General features: G+C 44.3%; 1 protein-coding gene across 1 annotated transcript in view; it reads left to right on the forward strand.

Annotated features, from left to right (window-relative positions):
* The window catches only part of tbc1d22a (TBC1 domain family, member 22a), a 185,243-nt gene that overhangs the window by 120,395 nt on the left and 41,996 nt on the right, over positions 1-22,852 (forward strand). Inside the window, exon 12 of the mRNA XM_031832031.1 lies at positions 8,377-8,504. Within this exon, the coding sequence (XP_031687891.1) occupies positions 8,377-8,504 (128 nt within the window). The remainder of the gene's footprint in view (positions 1-8,376; positions 8,505-22,852) is intronic.

Genomic DNA, 22,852 nt, shown 5'->3' on the forward strand with positions numbered 1-22,852 from the left:
CAACAGTCCTACAAAGCCCAGAGTGACTTAAAAATAACCACCAAACCACCATTCCACACTGGAATTTACATCTTGAAAAGAGGAAATTGTTCAGAGTGCAGAGAAGAGCAGGGCACAAGAAAGAAAAATAGAGAAAAAGGGGAAGAGAAAGGAAGAGAAGGACATGGAGCCAGTGAAGAAGAGAGAGAAAAAGGGAAGATGGGAAGAAAGAATTAGATGCAACAGCTGTGGTGAAGAGATAGATCAGTGCCCTTGCTACATTCCCTTCCTTCAGAGACACATATCAGCCTTAGTCTCTTGCTCTATGTGGTACACAAACCAATTTGTATTTGATCCTATTACCACGGTGTATTTTTCCCCTACCACAGTCTCTGATGTTATACGGTGTGTGCTAGCCAGGGCTGGAGGTGTACCACTGAAAGATGGCCTGCCCAGATTGGTGCTACTTGATGGGCTGTGGCCCTGATGTTCAGACATGTTCCTGAAGCACACCTCTGGCTCCTCAGCCATATGGCTCTGCTCTGTCAGGTGACAGAAAGGAAGGAGCTATCTTAGCACCACAGGGACATCACAGAATCTAACCAGCCTGCCAGCCTTCCCTGACATAATGTCTGTAAGCACAGCGGAGCGTCTGGACGCGACAGAGAAAGATGGGAGTGGAAGGAGGGCGTGGAGGTAGTGTGAGAGAAAGACCTAAACTGTCCCTCACTCGTGATGCCATCAGCAAAGACACATTGTGGTCATACAGCTGAATAGCCACATCATGCTAGAACAGCAACCACAATATCTGCCCAGACTACACTATATGAAGAGGTATTTTCTAATTTGGCCCCTGTAATTATATTAGATACTAATGATGCTGCATTTTGTAGGGCTTTTCAAGGTGCCTTACGAGTTGACAGTGTAATGGTGAATTGATCTCACCTTGCATTGTCCTTTGCAGTGATGCTGATAGATTAAATTACATGCATAGCAAATATGTGATGACATGAGAAACTGATCCCCACCTGATGATGATGATGATAATACAGAAACTGATCTGTGTTGTTGTGTTATACGGCCTCCACAGAGTCTTGTAATTCCTCATTCCTTGGCTGATCCAGTCCAATTTGACCACCTGTGACGGAGGGGAGAGGTGGTGAAGTGGTGCTGATCTCACCCCAGTGTCTGATTGCATTAACGCTTCGTCCCGTCCTACCCTGTGACTCGTCTGCTCTGTATCAGCAGCTCAGGTCCGTCCTTCAGTCTCTCCCTGCCTGCCCTTCAGCCCAAACACTGCCAGCTCACCTGCCTTTATCTCCCTCAAACAGGGAGCAAAGGAGAGAGAGAGTAGAGCGAGTAGAAAGAAAAACACAAACACACCGTGGGGAAAGAGAGACCAGAGAGAGAAGAGGAAAGAGAGAGAAGAGGAAACAGAACAGAGAGGAATAGAGAGAGCGGGAGGGCACAGCCCTCCCTGGACCCTCAACCACCCACACTTGCCTCTCAAATCGGCAGGGGTGTAGAGAGGAAAACGGTTTGGCACGATGCCTCAAGAACTCTCCCTTTTCTCTGCCTCTGTGTAGCACTAGGTCCATAGAGTACAGTAGCCTATATAGCAGAGAGCATAGCCTAGGCTCTCTGACCAATCCCTGCTGAATTTAACAGAGGAGTGAACGTTCAACCTCCAATAGGCCCCTGACAAATCACTAACACATTTTGGTGCACGACCCGTCTCGGGTCAAAACAACCACCCTGGTTATTTTAGTACAGGGGTAGGCGACCCTAGTCCTGCAGTGCCGCAGGCACTAAATGTTTTTTGATTTAACCGACCTGGAAGACCAGGTGTGTTGAATTTAGGCAATCACTGAACTGATCAATTAGCTCAGTTGGTCAGGTGGGGTGCCTAGATGGAACAAAATCATACAGTACCTGCGGCACTCCAGGAACAGGGTTGCCTACCCCTATTCTAGTATAACCAGGTCTCTGCTTACCGTACCACCTAATCTGTACATCTCCGAGCAGAGAGGCAGTGGGAGCCAATGGGTCCTGTCCCCCTGTAGCAGTTTCCTGCTTCCTCTAGCTCTGTTATTACAGGCCTGCATTATTACGGGGGAGGAGAAGTGGAGGGATGAGGGGTGGAGGGGTACCTGCTGTACCCCCCCCCCCCCCCCCCTCATTGAATATCTAACTTTATACTATATTATTTATTGCAGACTTCCACAGAATGTTTCAAAGAATGTTCACTTTATCTCAGACCGTGTAACTGAACTAGTGCAGGGAGCGTATACTTTATAGGCGCAGATGAGTATGTTGGAGATTCGCTCCGATTCCGTAATGTGTTTGAGGTTATTCAAGCTTGGTATATTCAAGGACAGACAGTTGTATAATAGTTGATTTGCCAGGATGATATGGCGATAGCTGGTATGAAAGACGTCTGCTTTTGTAACAGCATGGCTGCCGCGTGACCCATTTGACTACACAACGAGCTGTGTCTTTGAGAGCTGGTGTCAGCCATGCTACTCTTGTAAGGGTTCGAAAAGAACATTGCATGCCATTCAGACATTCATGCCTTTGTACGTGTGCACTACATCTAAAATATAGGCTACAGTGTGTAGAGATATATAGATTCCAGCTGAAGAGGCTTACAGGGTTAAAACGGAATATGACTAAGACCGGGGTTGCGTGCACCCTAACCGTGTGTGGGACTGTGCGTCCCTCAAATCTCCTCTTCGTCCTCCACATGGCATCTTCTCTCTCAGGGCCTAATCTCCTCTCCACACAACACAGCAGGAGTAATACACATCTCTCCTCCTCTCTATCCTCATCCTCCTTTGTGTGGGGCTGTGTTTCTCTAAAAGACAGAGGCTGGTGTGAGGCTATTACAGAAATGGGAATCAGATCACACACAAAGCCCCCCCCCCCCCCCCCCCCCCCCAACAGCATCGATCTCCCTCTGTTCCATTTCCTTTCCCCTTCTCTCTGCCTCTCTCTGGGCTTTGTTTACGTTTGACCGACTGATGCAGGGACGCGGCAGCTCGTCTCCTCTCTTCTCTCTCTGCTCTTTAGAAATACACTCCCGTGGATGGATGGATGGATGGCCTGGGCCGTGTGGAGCTATAGAAAGGAGTCGATGCCAATGTGTTCACTCACTATAGCTTTAGAAATCAGTCACTCATGCCATTGTGTTCACTCACCGCACAGTAGCCGCCTAGGGTCACTGCTGTCTGTCATTAGCTGCCTGACCAGGGTGTCATTTTGTTTTGTGCTTTTTTTTAAAGAACGGGGTTCATAAGTTGATTGATGTGTTGATTAGATGGGTATTAACATGTTATATACTACAAGGAGTTTGTGAAGAGTAGAAAGATGGGCTCCTGTATGTACAGTACAGTATGGAAGCTATGTACTAATTTAAGTTATCTATATCTCTTTGAAGCAGAGATAAGGTGGTGTGTGTGTGTGTGCATATAGATGTGTGTTGAGTTCGTCCCTCCACGTGATCGATGACAGCCCCCTATCTCGTCCTGTAATCCCCCATGTTCCCCTGCTCCGGCACGGCCCACACTACCATCCTAGCTCTCAGGCCCTTTAAACAGAACCAGGCATGGAGATGAGTGCATTCACAGTTCAAATGAATGCGCTGAGGTGGTAGTGCACAGGGTGTGCTCTAGATAAATGAGGAGGAGAAAACGGTCACCTTCAATCCAGGAGAGTGGGACGGGAACAAAAACCTAGTTTAAGCCAAAAGGGGAGGTCGTTTTTTTTATGCGTTTAGCCTACCACAGCTAAAGATATCTTTTATGCTCACTTTTCATTTTTCTACTTGAGTTGATGTTACAGGTGACATTAGTCAGTGAGTTAGACACCGTTTTCCGGAGGTGTTGGGAAATGCAGACAGGTATTGAGGTTTATGTCCATTTAGTTATGATGGGCTGCTCCATCAGTTGGACCGTTAGGCTGTTGAGTGGTAGTGTAGCGTGAGATGACTCTTGTCAGACATAGGACACAAGGTGAGTTAACTCTCTAGCCACTTAGTCCTGATCTGGATGCGGAGATCCTCCTAACCTATTGATCTTCTCTCTGAGGCCCTGGGATTCCCCCCTTTGACTCTATAGCTAAAACAGAGCCGTCTCTAATCTGTGGAACTCTTCACCTCTCCACCCCTGGCTGCCCCTGCTCCCCTCATTATGCAATTCATTTTATCCCCTCTACTCAGGAGCCAAAAGGCAGATCCTTCGCCGGGTGCTTTTAGCAACAATCAGGGGCTTCGCTCTAACTAACGACACAGTATTAAACGATAGCCCCGTTTTCTTATCGTGACACTAAAGCGTGTGATTTCTACCAGCACGCCAATGTTCACCGGAAGCTACAATCTATCTGAAATATTAAAGCTGATCTACCCCCTAAAATGAATTTTATGTGTCTCTCTGTAAGGTTTGTACATTTTTCCTCATCTCTCTCTCTCTGTTCTGTGTGAATACAGAATACATTCAGGGTTCATCAGCATGGAAATTGCTAAAGGTGAATTTATTTATGCAAATGAAGGAGAGAAACAGCATGGTTTCTGCGCTCTGAATCATGTACATGTAAGACTCCCATGGTTCGATTGTTGAGGCAGAAGTATGAATAGAATTAATGGAAAACAGTTGACTAGTGTATCTATGAAGAAAAACCTTGTATGTTTCCTTTGTTTGAAGATGTTAGATGGTATTATTCCGTGTGTATGCGCATGATTGTGTGTGTGTGTGTGTGACTGTGCGTGCTTCCCTGCGTGTGTCTTTCACACACTCTCTTAAGTAGGCCTGTGATTACAGGTCCATGGCAGAGCTTTAGGTTGTTCTGACGTCAAGTCTCTGCTGTGAGGATTCAACCTGCAGTCACCCCACCTTTGATCTCTCTGCCTCTCCTCTGAGCTCCTCTCATCTCCTCTAGACATCTCAATCCACCTACACATAACCTATTGATTCACATAGGGCCATAGAGCTTGGCTTTCCTCTACCGTCTTAGCAGCTCTATGCATATTGCTATATTGTTTACCATAAAAGCAACTCAAATATGCATTAATTCATTGGCATGAAAAAAGAATGTGTTTATTGTGCTTTGAAGAGATTTGTAAGTGAGAGTATGAAGGATTTCTTCTTTATTGCTGGATTTGACTTTGATCTTGGACACTGGAGTCCCTGGTCGATGGCTTAAATCATAGTCGTCAGAGCTGTAGCCCTGTGTGTGATTGAAGGATGCACTGAATGACGCGTTCCTGATGTTGTGACAAATTCCATCACTAAGAGCACAGAGAGAAAGAACTGGTAGCCTGGCATACAGACACTGTCATCCTGGGATATAGAGTACAGACACACCCACACACACACTCAAGAATATAGGATGCACCGTTTTGTGGTGTGTCTTATCAATCTCCTTATGTAATCAACTTTGCCTGACACTGAAACATGACAAGGACTACAGCAGAGCTGTCACAGACGCAAAAAGACACGCTGTTTGTATGCCATGGAAAATGAATTCTATAGAGTACTGTCAGAGTACTGGAGGTCTGGTAAAGTAATAGAAAAAGCTCCGCAGAGAACCCATGCAGGCAGGACATGCACACGGAAAACGTAGCTAAGAGGGAGGGAGAGGGGGGGAAAGAGAGGAGTAAAGAAAGAGAGAGAAAGAGGAGAGAGATGAGGGACAAAGAGCGTGCACGAGAGCGGGAGAGAGAATGCGGAAAGAGAAAGAGAGGGTCACTGCGAAGATGTAATTATTGGATAGATGGAGGAGAGCAGAAGTCAGGGAGAGGTGTGGAGCTCAGCAGAATGCATCTCAGCGCCATCACTTGTCTTTTCTCTGACCCCTGACCTCAAACTGTCCTCCCGCAACCCAAATCTACCTAGCAGGCCGTGCGCTGCCAGTCTGAGTCTGCCCAGATGCTAAATTCGCAACAAAACTCTCTACTAAACAAACAGTCCTGCTAAAACTTGCATCTTCTTTGCCATATTATAGTCTGACTACTCGCAAACCGAATTCATGAGTTAATTACCACTGACTTTGATTTTGATCTGGTAAAGCACTTTTTGGGGCAAACAATTTCAACCACAGGCTTGACTGAATTCTCCCTCAACCAAAAAAAAAAGCAGGTGCTTCCCTCCTCCCTGGGTTTGTAACGGAGTAAAATAATGTTCTCTATTGCAGAAAGAGAGGGAGCAGAAAGAATGGTTCCGTAGTACTGAAGCAAACACTAATAATCTTACTCTCTCGGTCTTCCTTCCCCAGCTATAGCAGCTGTTCCTCTCTCCTACTGGCTCTAGAACAGATAAACAATAACTAACTAATTAACTTCCAGGGGACCAGGAGGAACTCAGACAACTCTCTCTCTCTCTCCCACTCACTCACTACTCAGTCTCTCTCTGTGTGTCACTCACTCACTCACTCACTCACTCACTCACTCACTCACTCACTCACTCACTCACTCACTCACTCACTCACTCACTCACTCACTCACTCACTCACTCACTCACTCACTCACTCACACTCTCTCTCTCCACTCTCTCACACACACATAGTAGGATGGTTTCTCTACTCTTCTTAACATTAGTCTTAGCCTGGTACCAGATCTGAGTGTACTTTAGCCAAGCCAACTCCTCTGACTACATGTGAGAAGTTTAATTTCAAGATGTTTTATTTATTTCCTCTAAAGTGTTTGTTGCCTCTTATTATGGAAGCTGTTTGGAAGTGATATATTACTGTGATTTATTCACTGTTAATGAGGGTAGGCCTAAGTTGTTTACGCAGGAGCATAGCTATGTGATAATTAAACTGTGGAGACGAGAGCGAAAAAGGGGAAAGTGTTCACTGTTTACCTCACCCTCTGAGAGTGTTTGTGTGGGTGTGCGTGCGAGAACGAACTAATGTGAAGTGTCTTGACATGTGTCGGGTGACAAACGAAGTGAATCGTGATGGGTACAGCAGGGGTCACGTTAATGCGTACTTTTCTCCGGGTAGTTAAAATGCAAGATGAACTTCATGCAAAACTTTAGGAAATGTAGCTGGCTACATTCTTCTATGATAAACATGAGGAATCGATGGCCATGAATAGTTTTTGCAAAGAAATACCTCGTTTTTTTTCCCTGTAAGCTAATGTACTTATGTGTGGCCGCTGGCTAAATAGTGTGGCACTTCTCTTTTCATCTGATGAAAATGAAGCTATTTTCTGCTGAATGTGTTGCATTCATTTATTGTGTGTGAAGAAAAACTAGTTGCACTCCCCTGGTCACTCTGTTGATGCAAACAAACTGATTAGCTGTTTCAGAGTCTCAGATTTATGCACACTAGAGGTCTTCACAAAACCACCTGTACCCAAGACCTAATCCGGGACACGAGTCGTTCCGGACACAGAACTGTAAATAATGTAACGGGTCGGATCTGATTGTTGCGGGTCTCGGGTATGTGTCATTTTAACTGACTAGTCCGGAAGGGCCCGTACAGATCCCGAACGTGACTGCTGCAGTAGAGAGAGAGAGAGCGAGAGACATTTTATCATTTATGCTGCTGCTCTTGCTTTTCACAAGTGGAGTGTGACGCTTGTAGCTTGTTGTTAGCCAATCATAAGTCATCAAAGTGGCAATAGGCTACTGTCGTAAAGCCTTGTGTGTGGCAAAAGTTAGGAGATACACTACATGACCAAAAGTATGTGAACACCTGCTCCTCGAACATCTCATTCCAAAATCATGGGCATTAATATGGAGTTGGTCCCTCCTTTGCAGCTATAACCGCCTCTACTCTTCTGGGAAGGTTTTCCACTAGATGTTGGAACATTGCTGCGGGGACATGCTTCCATTCAGCCACAAGAGCATTGGTGAAGTTGGGCACGGATGTTGGGTGATTAGGCCTGGCTCGCAGTCTGCGTTCCAATTCATCCCAAAGGTATTCGATGGGGTTGAGGTGATAAATACCCTAGCTGTATGACAGCTATTAGTCTACTATAGCACAAGTCGGCTTGGTTGGTTGCTGTCTTTCGTCTCTCCCTCCCTGCTCCCAGTGTCAATCGCTCCCAGTAATACACACGCTTGCACGCAACACACACTGTTATAATGCTGTCTTTCTCCCTAGCTCTATAGGAGCTTTAATGTTCTTTGAGAGGTCCACTGACAGCTATGCAATTACTGCGGTATTGTCTGACCGCCCAGCCATCATCGGTGGAAAGAGAATTGTGTGTGTGTGTGTGTACGCGCTGTGGATATCAGAAGATTATCAGCGGCTGTCCATGTGAACCGCGCATGTGTGTGTTCATCAGTGTCTGACCGGCGTGTGTGTGCATACTGTATGTGCGTGCGTTGATCATTGTTTGACGGAAGTGTGTGTGTGTTTCAGTTTAACGAATCTGTGTGTATGGGTGTGTTTCAGAAACGGTGCACGTCCACATGCAGCAGTATGAAGTGGAGTATCTCCAGTTTGCCTTCCGTTGGATGAACAACCTGCTGATGAGAGAGCTGCCGTTACGCTGCACTATACGCCTCTGGGACACCTACCAGGTACACACACACCACAAACACGCTCGTACGTACGCACACATACTGTGCGCACGCAGGAACACACACAAAACACTCACATGCATTCACACAAATTATCACATTTCACTCACTCACAGTGTGTGTATTATTCTCCCATTGTGTTCCTTCATAAGACCCTATCCAGCGGAGGTCATCCATCTCTGTCAGTCCTCGCCTCTGTGGCCTGTGCCTCTGGCTCTCTATCTCTCAATCGCTCTCTCGGTCTGTCAGCAGCTCAGAGCAATGAGCCCGTGCCTCAGCACCACTGAACTATTACTAAACAAAAGCCTTGTTAACAAACCATCCTTTATAACTCCCCGACTTCTTCCCATCCCTCCCCTCAGATTGTACGACCTAGCTAGCCTCTGAAAGGCTGCAGTAGGACAATGGTGCAGAACTCTGTGGCTTGGCCCTGAAGGGCCACAGTGTCTGCTGCTTTTCTGTCTGACTATAAACTGGCGGTTGACTTCTATAAACTGGCGGTTCGTTAATGACATGAGTTGATCCATGAAGTATCGCAGAGATAAAAATGACTGCAGCACTGAAGGACTGGTTCCATGTAGGAAGCAGGTATATGTGTCCTGCATTGTGTTCCTTTGCCTCAGCAGTGCATCATCTAAGGTAGCCTGTTATCTTTTTATTTCATTTTGTTTTATTGTACATGTGCTCCAGAGGGAGCTGCTTAAACGCTAGTACACCCTAGGCCACAGGTAGGTTATCTAACAAACATCTCTCCTCTGTTCCGCCACATACGGTATAATACACCATGCTACAGCACAGCACTGAGCCAAGGAAGGCGTTTTGTAAGGACATAAAAACACAGCACCCTCTCTCTATTCTACTTCCTAATTAAACCATAAAGTGTTACTGCCTTTTGTTATCTCTCAAATGGCACCCTACTCCCTATGTTTGACCAGATCCCTATGGGTTCTAATCAAAAGTAGTGCACTATACACTGAGTATGCAAAACATAGACTGACCAGGTGAACGCTACGATCCCTTATTGATGTCACTTGTTAAATCCACTTCAATCAGTGTAGATGGAGGGGAGGAGACAGGTTAAAGAAGGTTTAAGCCTTGAGACAATTGAGACATGGATTGTGTTATGTGTGCCATTCAGAGGGTGAATGGACAAGACAAAAGATTTAAGTACCTTTGAATTGGGGAATGGTAGTAGGTGCCAGCCAGCATCCCTGTGGACTGTTTCGAATGGGCCGTTATCTGTCGGAACAGGGACACTTGAATAGTGAATGCAGGACGCTTTTCCTGCAGTTCATTTTCTTGCCAGCCAGGTAGGCTACTCCAGTTGTATATTAAGCAGTGTGCTTAATATTAGGAAAGTTTCAAAATAAATGTATAGTAGGCCTAGCCTATAGGAAGCTGATGGGATCCTTCTTTTTTTAATAGAGGCCATCAAAACACTGTTTTCTCATTGCATGGCATAGTCTATAGAAATGTTGCACAACATGGGTTTATAGGAACACTTATTTAATTCCAGGCATCAACCAGCTATGAGGAGCTGACTCGCTGCGCATCAAGCAACCCTATTCCACTCAAACTCAGGGTCTCACAAAGTGTTTGATTTGAATTTCGTTGCATTTGCATTCATGTCAGAGTGATTTGAGAGACAACAGGGTGCTGAGTACCCACTATTAGTTGTTGGCAAGTTTGGTAGGCATCAGAGTGCAGTTTTGGAGAAGCCTAGTTACTGTCGTAAGTCCCCTGTGGCGATCTGAAGGATCAGGTTACAGTGGATCCACACTACAGCATGCTCTCTCTCTCGTAGAGGGGGAGAGCGGGAAGTCGGTTGTTTTATGGGCATTCATAAAATACGCTGCCTCTATGCTCTGTAGTGTTCGCGATTTGAATGTAAACAGTGGAACACAGAGAGACACTTGGACATCAACAGCTTGAATAATTAAACAATATTTATATTTTTGAGAATGTGGGAGTGGTCCGTGGACACTTAAGGGACAGTCATGTCGAGTGTGTTTCATTTGGTGATCTCATGAAGGACAGATACAGTTGAAGTCAGAAGTTTACATGCACTTAGGTTGGAGTCATTAAAACTCATTTTTCAACCACTCCACAAATTTCTTGTTAACAAACTATAGTTTTGGCAAGTCGGTTAGGACATCTACTTTGTGCATGACACAAGTCATTTTTCCAACAATTGTTTACAGACAGATTATTTCAATTATAATTCACTGTATCACAATTCCAGTGGGACAGAAGTTTACATGCACTAAATTGAGTGTGCCTTTAAACAGCTTGGAAAATTCCAGAAAATTATGTCATGGCTTTAGATGCTTCTGATAGGCTAATTGACATAATTTGAGTCAATTGGAGGTGTACCTGTGGATGTATTTCAAGGTCTACCTTCAAACTCAGTGCCTCTTTGCTCTGGATCATGGGAAAATCAAAAGATATCAGCCAAGACCTCCACAAGTCTGGTTCATCATTGGTAGCAATTTCCAAATGCCTGAAGGTACCACGTTCATCTGTACAAACAATAGTGCGCAAGTATAAACACCATGGGACCAGGCAGCCGTCATTCCGCTCAGGAAGGAGACGCGTTCTGTCTCCTAGAGATAAACGTACTTTGGTGCGAAAAGTGCAAATAATCCCAGAACAACAACAAAGGACCTTGTGAAGATGCTGGAGGAACCAGGTACAAAAGTATCTATATCCACAGTAAAACGAGGCCTGTATCGGCATAACCTGAAAGGCCGCTCAGCAAGGAAGAAGCCACTGCTCCAAAACCGCCATTAAAAAGCCAGACTACAGTTTGCAACAGCACTTGGGGACAAAGATCGTACTTTTTGGAGAAATGTCCTCTGGTCTGATGAAACAAAAATAGAACTGTTTGGTAATAATGACCATTGTTATGTTTGGAGGAAAAAGCCAAAGAATACCATCCCAACCGTGAAGCACGGGGGTGGCTGAATCATGTTGTGGGGGTGCTTTTTTGCAGGAGGGGCTGGTGCACTTCACAAAATAGATAGGAAAATTATGTGGATATATTGAAGCAACATCTCAAGACATCAGTCAAGAAGTTAAAGCTTGGTCGCAAATGGGTTCTCCAAATGAACAATGACCCCAAGCATACTTCCAAAATTGTGGCAAAATGGCATAAGGACAACAAAGTCAAGGTTTTGGAGCGGCCATCACAAAGCCCTGACCTCCATCCTATAGAAAATGTGTGGGCAGAACCAAAATTCACCCAACTTATTGTGGGAAGCTTGTGGAAGGCTACCTGAAACGTTTTACCAAAGTTAAACAATTTAAAGGCAATTTTACCAATACAAATTGAGTGTACATAAACTTCTGACCCCCTGGGAACGTGATGAAAGAAATACAAGCTGAAATAAATCACTCTCTCCTATTATTCTGACATTACACATTCTTAAAATAAAGTGGTGATCCTAAGACACTGAATTTTTACGAGAATTAAATGTCAGAAATGGTGAAAAACAGAGTTTAAATGTATTTGGCTAAGGTGTATGTAAACTTCCGACTTCAACTGTATATATATTTGACATAAATGTATATTATTTTATATATATATTTGTTAATATATTTTATCATGCACATCTCGTTCTCTCTTTCTGTCTCTCTCTTTCATTCACACACACACACACACACACACACACACACACACACACACACACACACACACACACACACACACACACACACACACACACACACAGAGTAGCTCTGGAGTGGCCCTGGCTTTTCACTTGGTTCTACTAATCAGCTACTTCCTTAAAGTCGTATGAGGACTTTAGAATTTAGCTGGTGGTCAAAACTCTCCAGCCCTATCGACGAGCCACACAGACTTCGTGCGCCCTTGTGTGTGTGTGGTCTGACAGCGGCCGTGGCTTTTATTTTTGTTTACCTCAAGGCGTTAGAGAGAGGGAGGAAATTATGAAGGGAGAGATGGAGGGCTTCCTCTGTACCTCTGTATCCACCACTATCAGACCCTGCCATTGATTTAGATGCTTGTTGACATATGTACTTTGTTGTTGTGTGCTCTCTTGTTAGGATAACACTAGGATTCAATAATAGCAGGATATTACTTATTGTGTCTCTATTGATTGTCAGTTGTGTTGGAGTATAAAATGTGTGTCTACATTATGGGATGTAGAGGAAGCTGACCCTCCTCTCCTGATGACTCACTTTAATTACCATGGCATCAACGTCTTGGTGGGGCGCTCGGAGGGTAGAGGGGTGTAATTGTGTACCTATACCCTTGTTCTCCTTCAATTACCGTTCTACCCCCTTTATTGACTGGGAGAGAACACACACACACACAGGCAAAGTGAAGGTTGTAGATTCAGTCAGAGAGCATTATGACACGTAATAATAAAGCAAAATGGCAGGAGAAGCCCCTTAGTGACAAGATAAAGTCACTGACCATACAGTAAGTGGTAAGCCTGTAAACTCTCATGACGTTGTTATGAAGTTTAATACACTCTCAAGATCACTGTTCTGACTGCTTATGAACTCACCCAGTCAAATTCCCAGGTCGTAATCGGCGGCAGGGTAGCCTAGTGGTTAGAGCGTTGGAATAGTAACCGGAAGGTTGCAAGTTCAAACCCCCGAGCTGACAAGGTACAAATCTGCCGTTCTGCCCCTGAACAGGCAGTTAACCCACTGTTCCTAGGCCGTCATTGAAAATAAGAATTTGTTCTTAACTGACTTGCCTGGTTAAATAAAGGTAAAATAAAAAAATAAAAAAAAATCCCAGAGAGCAGCAGTCAGGAAGGCCTCAAACATTCAGCTTTTATGAAGTCAACACTGAGCTGCTGCCTACCAAAAATTAACCGCAAAATAAAACTCCATTGATTTCTACCTATGAATTATTGGTAGTAAATCACATCTCCAAAAACACTTCTGAGCCCTGGCTCTGCAGGCCCTGGCAGATATGAAGTATGTGCTGCCTGTACTATGGATCCACTGATGATGGGTTGTGATAAGGAATAACTGTCTAGACTTCATTCTTGCTGATATGAGTTTTTGGAGGTTTGAGTGGTGAATGAGTGGAGTTTCTCTAATCAATGGTCGGGCCTGCAGGGAGTGACCGCGACATGAATTAAACCCTGAGTGGTTGACCTTTTGGGCTAACAACCTTGGTTGTTCCCCTCAGTTATGACCGTAAGATCACTGCCAACAACCTGTCTACAGGGACCTCTCAAGCCTCCACTTGGCTCTTCATCTCCAAGCCCCCTACACACACACGCGCGCACGGTAAGCATACTCAGCACGGTACGCATACTCAACACGGTACACACGCAAGTCTCACACCCACACACACTCCAATACGTAGCGAAACGATTAAAAGCTGTATGTCTTCTCTCGCATTGAGAGAAAATGTCTGCTACTGCATCCGTGATTAAAGACAACCCCTGTGTTCTCAGATGTGTGGTTCTGCCATAGTGGGGGTTTATATCCAAGTAGGGTCTACAGTGTAGAATTGATCCCTTCCCCAATCATTTTGAGTAGGAGGAAAAAACTTGTAAATGGGGCTATTTTATGTCTGGGCACAAAGGTAATGTGCAGTGCCTTCAGAAAGTATTCACACCCCTGAACTTTTTCCACATTTTGTTGTGTTACAGCCTCAAAATTCAAATAATTACATAGAGATTATGTCACTGGCCTACACACTGTATCCCAAAATGTTAGTGGGATTATGATTTTAGAAATGCTTACAAATTCTAAAAGATTTACAGCTGAAATGTCTGAGTCAATAACTATTCAACCCCTTTTGTTGTGGCAAGCCTAAATAAGTTCAAGAGTAAAAATTAGCTTAACAAGTCACATAATAAGTTTCTTGTACTCACTCTGTGTGCAATAATAGTCAACATTATTTTTTAGTGACTACCTCATCTCTGTATCCTACACATAGAATTAGTCCAGTAGTTAATTTCAAACACAGGTTCAACAACCAAGACCCCATTGGTACATTTTAAAAGCAGACATTGAATATCCCTTTGAGCATGGTTAAGTTATTAATTACACTTTGGATGGTCTATCAATAAACCCAGTTACTACAAAGATACAGGCGTCCTTCCTAACTTAGTTGCCGGTTAGGAAGGAAACCACTCAGAGATTTTACCATGAGGCCAATGTTGACTTTAAAACAGTTACAGAGTTTAATGGCTGTGATGGGACAAAACTGAGAATGGATGAACAACATTACTAATCCACAATACTAACCAAAATGACAGAGTGAAAAGAAGGAATCATGTACAGAATAAAGCATATTCCAAAACATGCATCCTGTTTGCAATAAGGCACTAAAGTAATACTGGGAAAAATGTGGCTAAGAAATTTAACTTTTTGTCCTGAATACAAAGGGTAATGTTTGGGGAAAATTCAACACATCACTGAGTACCCACTTCATATTTTCAAGCATGGTGGTTGCTGCATCATGTTATGGCTATGCTTGTTGTCGGCAAAGATAAGGGAGTTTTTTAGGATAAAAATAAAAGGACTAGATTTGACATTCCTGCTGTCAGCATGCCAATTGCACGCTCCATCAAAACCGGAGACATCTGTAGCATTGTGTTGTGTGATAAAACTGCACATTTTATTGTTGCCTTTTATTACCCCCAGCACAAGATGCACCTGTGTAATGAGCATGCTGTTTAATCAGCTTCTTGATATGGCATACCTGTCAGATGTATGGATTATCTTGGCAAAGGAGAAATGGAAATATTGTCCAATCCAGGTGTACAAAGCTCTTAGACTTACCCAGAAAGACTACCAGCTGTAATCACTTCCCGAGGTGCTTCTACAAGGTATTGACTCGGGTGTGAATTCATGTAAATGAGATATTTCTGTATTTCATTTTCAATAAATTAGCAAAATGTAAAATGTTCTAAAGACATGTTTTCACTTTGTTATTATATGGTATTGTGTGTAGATGGGTGAGAATGTATATTTAATCATATGTCAGGCTGTAACACAACAAAATGCGGAATAAGTCAAGGGGTCTTAATAACTTCGGAAGTCACTGTATGGTTTATATTATAACCCAGTAACTATTGAAGACTAGGCACTGAGATTAACTTTGAAGTTTAGGCTGCTGTAGCAAGGTGGAGAAATGATTATCAATAATTATACAACTTGAAAAAGTATACCATAAAAAAAGAGTTTAAACAGATTAATTTCCTCAACAAAACCCAAAAATAGAATGTAATTCAGTCCTTTAATATTTAATACATTTGCAAAATAGTTGAGAATGACGACACTCTCTCCCTCCTTCTCTGAGGGACCTATGACGGTCTGTGTCCCTCCCTCTCCTCCTTTCCTTTCCACATGCTCCTGAGACAGTCTGTGCCACAGTTAAGGCATCAGCATACTTCAGTGCAGCTGGCGCCTAGTCGAACCGAGCGAGTGTGCTCCCATAATTCCCTTTAAAAGCCTTCGCTTGACAAACAAGAAAAAAGCGGCAATAGTACTGTTTGTCCACATACACTTCCTCAAAATAGTCAGAATTAATCTAAGAAAACTCAAGAAATCTGTCATTAAATTTAACGTTTTTGCCAAAGAGATCTTAGTCGCGCAATTTTACGTTATTTTTTATGAGAAAATGTGCATGAAAACAAGTCGTCTCTCGTTGAATGACAACAAAGACTTTGTTGAAGAATACCTACTGTTGATCAGTCACAGACGAAGGGGCGTAGACTTTGGCTCCATTCTTCGACTTGCCTCGCAATGTGCCTAAACAGCCGGAAAAAGACTCCCCGAAGTCTAAAACGAATAAAAACATCTCAAAGTCTCGTCATAATACACTATATATACCAAGGTATGTGCATACACCTTCAAATTAGTGGATTTGGCTATTACAGCCACACCTGTTGCTGACAGATGTATAAAATCGAGCACACAGCCATGCAATCTCCATAGACAAACATAGAATGGCCTTACTGAAGAGCTCAGTGACTTCCAACGTGGCACCGTCGTAGGATGACAACTTTCCAACAAGTCAGTCTGTCAAATGTCTGCCATGCTAGAGCTGCCCCAGTCAACTGTAAGTCCTGTTATTGTGAAGTCGAAAAATCTAGCAGCAACAACGGCTCGCCACAAAGTGTTAGGCCACATAAGCTCACAGAACAGGACCGTCGAGTACTGAAGTGCGTAGCGTGTAAAAATAATCTGTTCTCGGTTGCAACACTCACTACTGAGTTCCAAACTGCCTCTGGAAGCAACGTCAGCACATTAACTTTTCGTAGGGAGCTTCATGTAATATGTTTCCATTGCTAAGCGTCAGCTGGAGTGGTGTAAAGCTAGCCGCTATTGGACTCTTGAGCAGTGAAAACATGTTCTCCGGGGTGACGAAACGGGCTTCACTATCTGGCAGTCCGACGGACAAATCTGGGTTTGGCGGATGCCAGGAGAACGCTACCTGCCCCAATGCATAGTGCCAACTGTAAAGTTTGGTGGAGGAATAGTGGTCTGGAGCTGTTTTTCATGGTGTAGTTCCAGGGAAGGGGAAATCTTAACGTTTCAGCATACAATGATATTCCAGACAATTCTGTGCTGCCAACTTTGTGGCAACAGTTTGGGGAAGGCGCTTTCCTGTTTCAGCATGACAATTCCCCGATGCACAAAGCAAGGTCCATACCAAAATGGTTTGTCGTTCGGTGCGGAAGAACTTGACTGGCCTGCGTGGAGCCTTGAACTCAAACCCCATCGAACACCTTTGGGATGGATTTGAACGCCGACTGCGAGCCAGGCCTAATCTCCCAACATCAGTGCCCGACCTCACTAATGCTCTTGTGGCTAAATGGAATCAAGTCCCTTAAGCAATGTTTCAACGTGTAGTGGAAAGCCTTCTCAGAAGAGTGGAGGCTGTTTTTGCTGCAAAGGGGGGACCAACTGCTTATTAATGCCCATGAATTTGTAATGAGATGTTCGATGAGCAGTTGTCCACACACATTTGGTAGAGATTGTGCATATACACTACATTATTGAACTGTTTCAACTGGGAAGCATGCGGACGCCTTAACTCACCATGAGGAAATCTCAGTAGTGTCCGAATTAGCCCACTTTCACACCTTAATATTTAATCTCCTGCTGAGCCATATGGCCTTTTGACAACACAGTACCTCACTGTCTTTGATGTTGCTCTCACTGGGGCATGTTTGTCTTGGAGACCTCTTCTTCTCGCCTCTTCTCTTCCTTTATGCCTCCCCTACATTCTCCATCAGACTGGGTAGGTTTATACTGTATTTACAAAGGCTGCTCTCGACATGCTTCCAAAGATAAATTCGGTCACACAAGGTTCAGAGGGGATTTCTTTACATTAGTGGTTATTGTGTCAGGAGGAGGACATAGTTCTACCTTTCAAACCTGAGAGTCTGTACACGTACACGTATGAGTACATGTATGTATACTTCTTGTGTTGTGAAGTCAAGGTGAGATTTTGGAGAGGTTGGCTTTGTTTCCAAGCCTGTAGAATGTAGGCTGTAGAATGTCACGTATAGAATGTTGTCCATCGAGTGGCAGCATAAGTGTGCTGTTGCACAGTTGGTGCTTGTTTTCATGAACGCCAGAGAAAGTGCAAAGCAATGTCAGAGCATATGTAGTTATTGGTTAGGCTGGTGTGTGTGTGTGTGTGTGTGTGTGTGTGGTCAATGTGAGCCGCTGAGCCTCAACAGGGCTGTATTGTGCCATTAGAGCAGCAGTATGTCAGGGGAGGGTTTAACCTGTGTTGAAATTCTCTCTCTGCAGTTAGCCCATCTGCTCTCCAACACATCCTCCATATGTAATGCCATGTGCCCGTATGCACTCACAAGACCTTCTAATTCATTATCGTTGCCTGCTTTAGTTGCTTTATAAATGACATACATATGCGTGTAAATTACACAGTCTAACCACATCCATGTGGGATTATTCGATTTGTATCAGGTTGGTATTGGCCATGCAATGACTGCCGTGCCATCGGATGCGTTTGTTGCATGACTGGTTCTGTATCTGCTCTCACAGGTAGTTACTGTCACGCCCTGACCGTAGAGAGCGTTTTTTGTCTCTATTTTGGTTTGGTCAGGGTGTTATTTGGTTGGGCAGTCTATTTTCTATTTCTATGTGTTTGGCCAGGTGTGGTTCTCAATCAGAGGCAGCTGTCTATTGTTGTCTCTGATTGAGAACCATACTTAGGTACCCTCTTCCCCCACCTGTTTTGTGGGAAGTTAACTTTGACTTTGTTCAGGGCAAATAGCCCAAAGCTTCACGGTTTGGTTTTGTTCTTTGTTTTGTCGGCATCATTTCTAATAAAGAGAAAATGTACGCTTACCATGCTGCACCTTGGTCCAGTCCTTCAGCCAGCCGTGACAGTTACCGTGGACAGACCTGGAGGTGGAAACACCTGCAGCCAGCCCTAGGGCTATTCTCATGTGTGTCAATGTGTGTGTGTGTCGCGTTAATGCAGGCAGGATCAGGGTACGGCATGTACAGCCCTTAGGGGTTCCGCTAAAGTACGGTGGTGGTTCTGCCACACATCACAGGTCAAATGTCAAACAGGCGACATAATGCAGCGGCCCTCCACAGCTGTTCACACAGAGAAGTTAATGTGTGAATTACCATTGTATTACCAATATGACTGGCAGGACTGACATAGAGTAAATATTACTTTTGAAGGTGGGCTTTGATTGTGTTTGTGTGTGTGTGTGCGCCAGAGAGAAAGACAAAGTGTGTGTTTGCATGTAGTGTATGTTCATTCATGGCTTCTTCTCATACCCATACCACACACTCACCCAAACCACTGTTCCTAAAACCCCTCACACACACATTCACACTGTTCCCACCCTTCCTTCCCTCCACGCTCCACTCGTCCCTGACAGAGGGGTGTCCAAATTATCCTTGTTGCACAGAGCATGAAATTAGCAAGTGGCTCTGTGTGAATGCATTAGCAAGGGGGTGTTAGGGAGCAGAAAGCCCCCCCCCTTTTGTGTAACCAGGAAGATAGAAACACGGTATGCATGGTGCAGAATGTCTGCCGCTACATAGGTCTGGGAGTTGCCAGGGACCTGACAATACGATATTATCACAATATTTAGGTGCCGATACGATATGTATTGCGATTCTCCTGATTTTATATCTATTGCAATTCCATTTCCACCCCCCAAAATATTTCTCACCACATGTCCGCTGCGAGAGCCATGAGAAAACGATTTGTGCTCAGTCATGGAAATGAGTGCTGAAAACAAATTGGCTCTCTATTAAAAAAAAAAAAAGGAGAACAAGCTGTGAAGGAAAAATATTGGAGTTTTGGTACGATAATGTCAAAAACGATACGATATATGGTCAAAAAGAATATCCCGATATGCAACCGGATACCTTTTTGCCCCCCCCCATCACTACTGCTACACCGCTCCATTGTAAAGAGCCCCAAGGCAGGGAGGTAGATACCCTCCTCTAGAACTATGCCTATGTGTGTTGTTGTCGAGCAAAACTGTTTGTGGAAGGTATCATATAGGCCTATTTGGCAGGGAAACTGTGAAGCGAGCTGTGGCCAATTGCTTGTTTCTGTTTGTTTTCTGTTTTGTTTTCTTTAATAAAAGACGCAATGTTGTCCGTTTGCTGCTTTTCATGAAATCATGCGTCCCTGTTCTTTATATGGCCAGAAACAACTTTGTTCATATGGGCAGAAGAGTGTTAGGTTTAGGCAGAACTGTGCTAGCTGTTGGAACGTTTCACAGCACATCTGCCCTATTCATAGGTGGCGTCTCCAATAGAAGCTTCCCCTAAAGAAAATGACAGTATATAATTACTGCTGTCTTTCCAAAAATATATTCCAATCCTTCAAAACACTACACCAGAGAGCATGATTTAGCCACAGATTATCATTAGCTTATTTTTGAACAATAGCTGCAGATTCTTTTAAATAACAAGGCCAGGGCATTTCCTAAAGTCGGGAGGCGTGCGAATTGGGCACCGCGCATAACATGTCAAATAGATGATTGTTGATTTGCGGCTGTCAGCGAAATGCATCTAAAATAGGCCTAGGTCTATCTTAATATTTCAAAATACAATCGCTGGAAAAACACAAAAGAGAGGAGACAAAGATAAAACTAGAACCTGTCTTTAGGGAGGCCATAAAAATGCTCAACTCGCAATAGGCTATTTATTGAGAGAACAGTAGCTTATCTTATTGGGAGAGCATCAGCCATGCGCATATTCACTGTCTTTATCATTGGGTGAGTCCGTGCTCCTGAACAGTTTTCTTTTAGAGCAATTACCTCATCCAGGCTTGATGGACGTCAAAGCCTACGACATGTCTCCCCTTTTCATCGGCCTCAATTAGATGGATGCGTTCACGACAATGTCGTTCTCACTTTTTCAGTGTCAGCAGAGTAGTCTGCCCTGTCATTTTTGTGTATTAAAAAGGCTGCTATTATCTCCAGTCGTGGAGAGCAAAGTGTCGTAGAATGTCTGCATGAAATATCCTGCAAACAGTGAGTCAGTTATATTATTAGCCTAATTTCTGGACTATCCAATCTACTCATCACATTAGGGACTAGTACACTATCTTACTTGAGTCTGAAAATGCGATGATAGATGCATGGAATACTTATCATTAAAGATAAAACAAACAAAACATGAGTTTTGTTGTTGTTGCTTCCCCGAACTTGAAACTCACACGCTGCCAATGGCCCTACTTTAACTTGAAATGTGAGTGTTATCTTTGGCAATGGTATAGCCAACATTTGTCTGTTCAGATTTTTATTTATTTATTTTCCTATATTTTGGTTGACTATATTGTCAGAGATTGCTGTAATGTTTTACCTTATTACGTTATGTCTATCCAGAGAGAAGGAAAGAGAGAATGACAGATGGAGACTGCAGGGCTTACAGAGAAGTAATGAGAGAGATGGAGAGAGCGCAACAGAGATATTGAGGGAGATTGAGTGAGGAAGAGCGAGTGTATACCTCTGCAGGGCACAGGAACGGCAAAATGAACCTCGGGGATGTGGCCCCAGCCCCTTTACCCCTCCCCTCCAGGCCCCCAGGGGCCTCTTAATGATTGGCTGATTGGTGACACAGAGAGCCAATCCCCAGCAGGCACAGACAGGGTTAGAGGTGGGGTCAGCCACACGGCCCCAAGCATCAATACTTAATCTGTTCTGCTCTCTCTAAAAAACAGAACTCTGCCGCTTCGCTCACTCCATCTCTCTATACCTCTCCTCTGATGCACCGCTCTCTCCATTTTTCTTGTCCTCTCTCCTCCTCTACACCGTTCTCTCTTTCACTCTATCCCTCTCCTCCACGGCCATGTTCGCTTCATCCCTCTGTCTCTCTGTCCTTTTTTTCCTATGCTGTAGACATACAAACACACTGACAAGCTGTGTCGGAATCCATTCAGGACTGAGCTTTCACGTGTGAGGACACACACTGACACACAGAACCCAACACACACCGTAAACACCTTGCTGTGCTTCCACACTGCTCTGGTCTGCAGTATGCTGCAGCATTTCGCCAAGTGCTAACCCCCTGTGTGTGAAGTGTTGCTGCTGAACTGTCTCCACTCGCGCGCGCGCGCACACACACACACACACACACACACACACACACACACACACACACACACACACACACACACACACACACACACACACACACACACACACACACACACACACACACACACACACACACACACACACACACACACACACACACACACACACACACACACACACACACACACACACACACACACACACACACACACACACACACACACACACACACACACACACACACACACACACACACACACACACACACACACACACACACACACACACACACACACACACACACACACACACACACACACACACACACACACACACACACACACACACACACACACACACACACACACACACACACACACACACACACACACACACACACACACACACACACACACACACACACACACACACACACACACACACACACACACACACACACACACACACACACACACACACACACACACACACACACACACACACACACACACACACACACACACACACACACACACACACACACACACACACACACACACACACACACACACACACACACACACACACACACACACACACACACACACACACACACACACACACACACACACACACACACACACACACACACACACACACACGTCCTTCCCATGGATGTCCTCTGTCTCACTCAGGATACAGCAACAGGCCTTTTGTAGATGTGTTTTCTCAGCAGGAGTTTTTCCTCACACACAGGCACACACACATCACCCACTACCTCAACTCTCCTGGTTACTC

This window comes from Oncorhynchus kisutch, linkage group LG9, assembly GCF_002021735.2.
Source record: "Oncorhynchus kisutch isolate 150728-3 linkage group LG9, Okis_V2, whole genome shotgun sequence".
Lineage (NCBI taxonomy): Eukaryota > Metazoa > Chordata > Actinopteri > Salmoniformes > Salmonidae > Oncorhynchus > Oncorhynchus kisutch.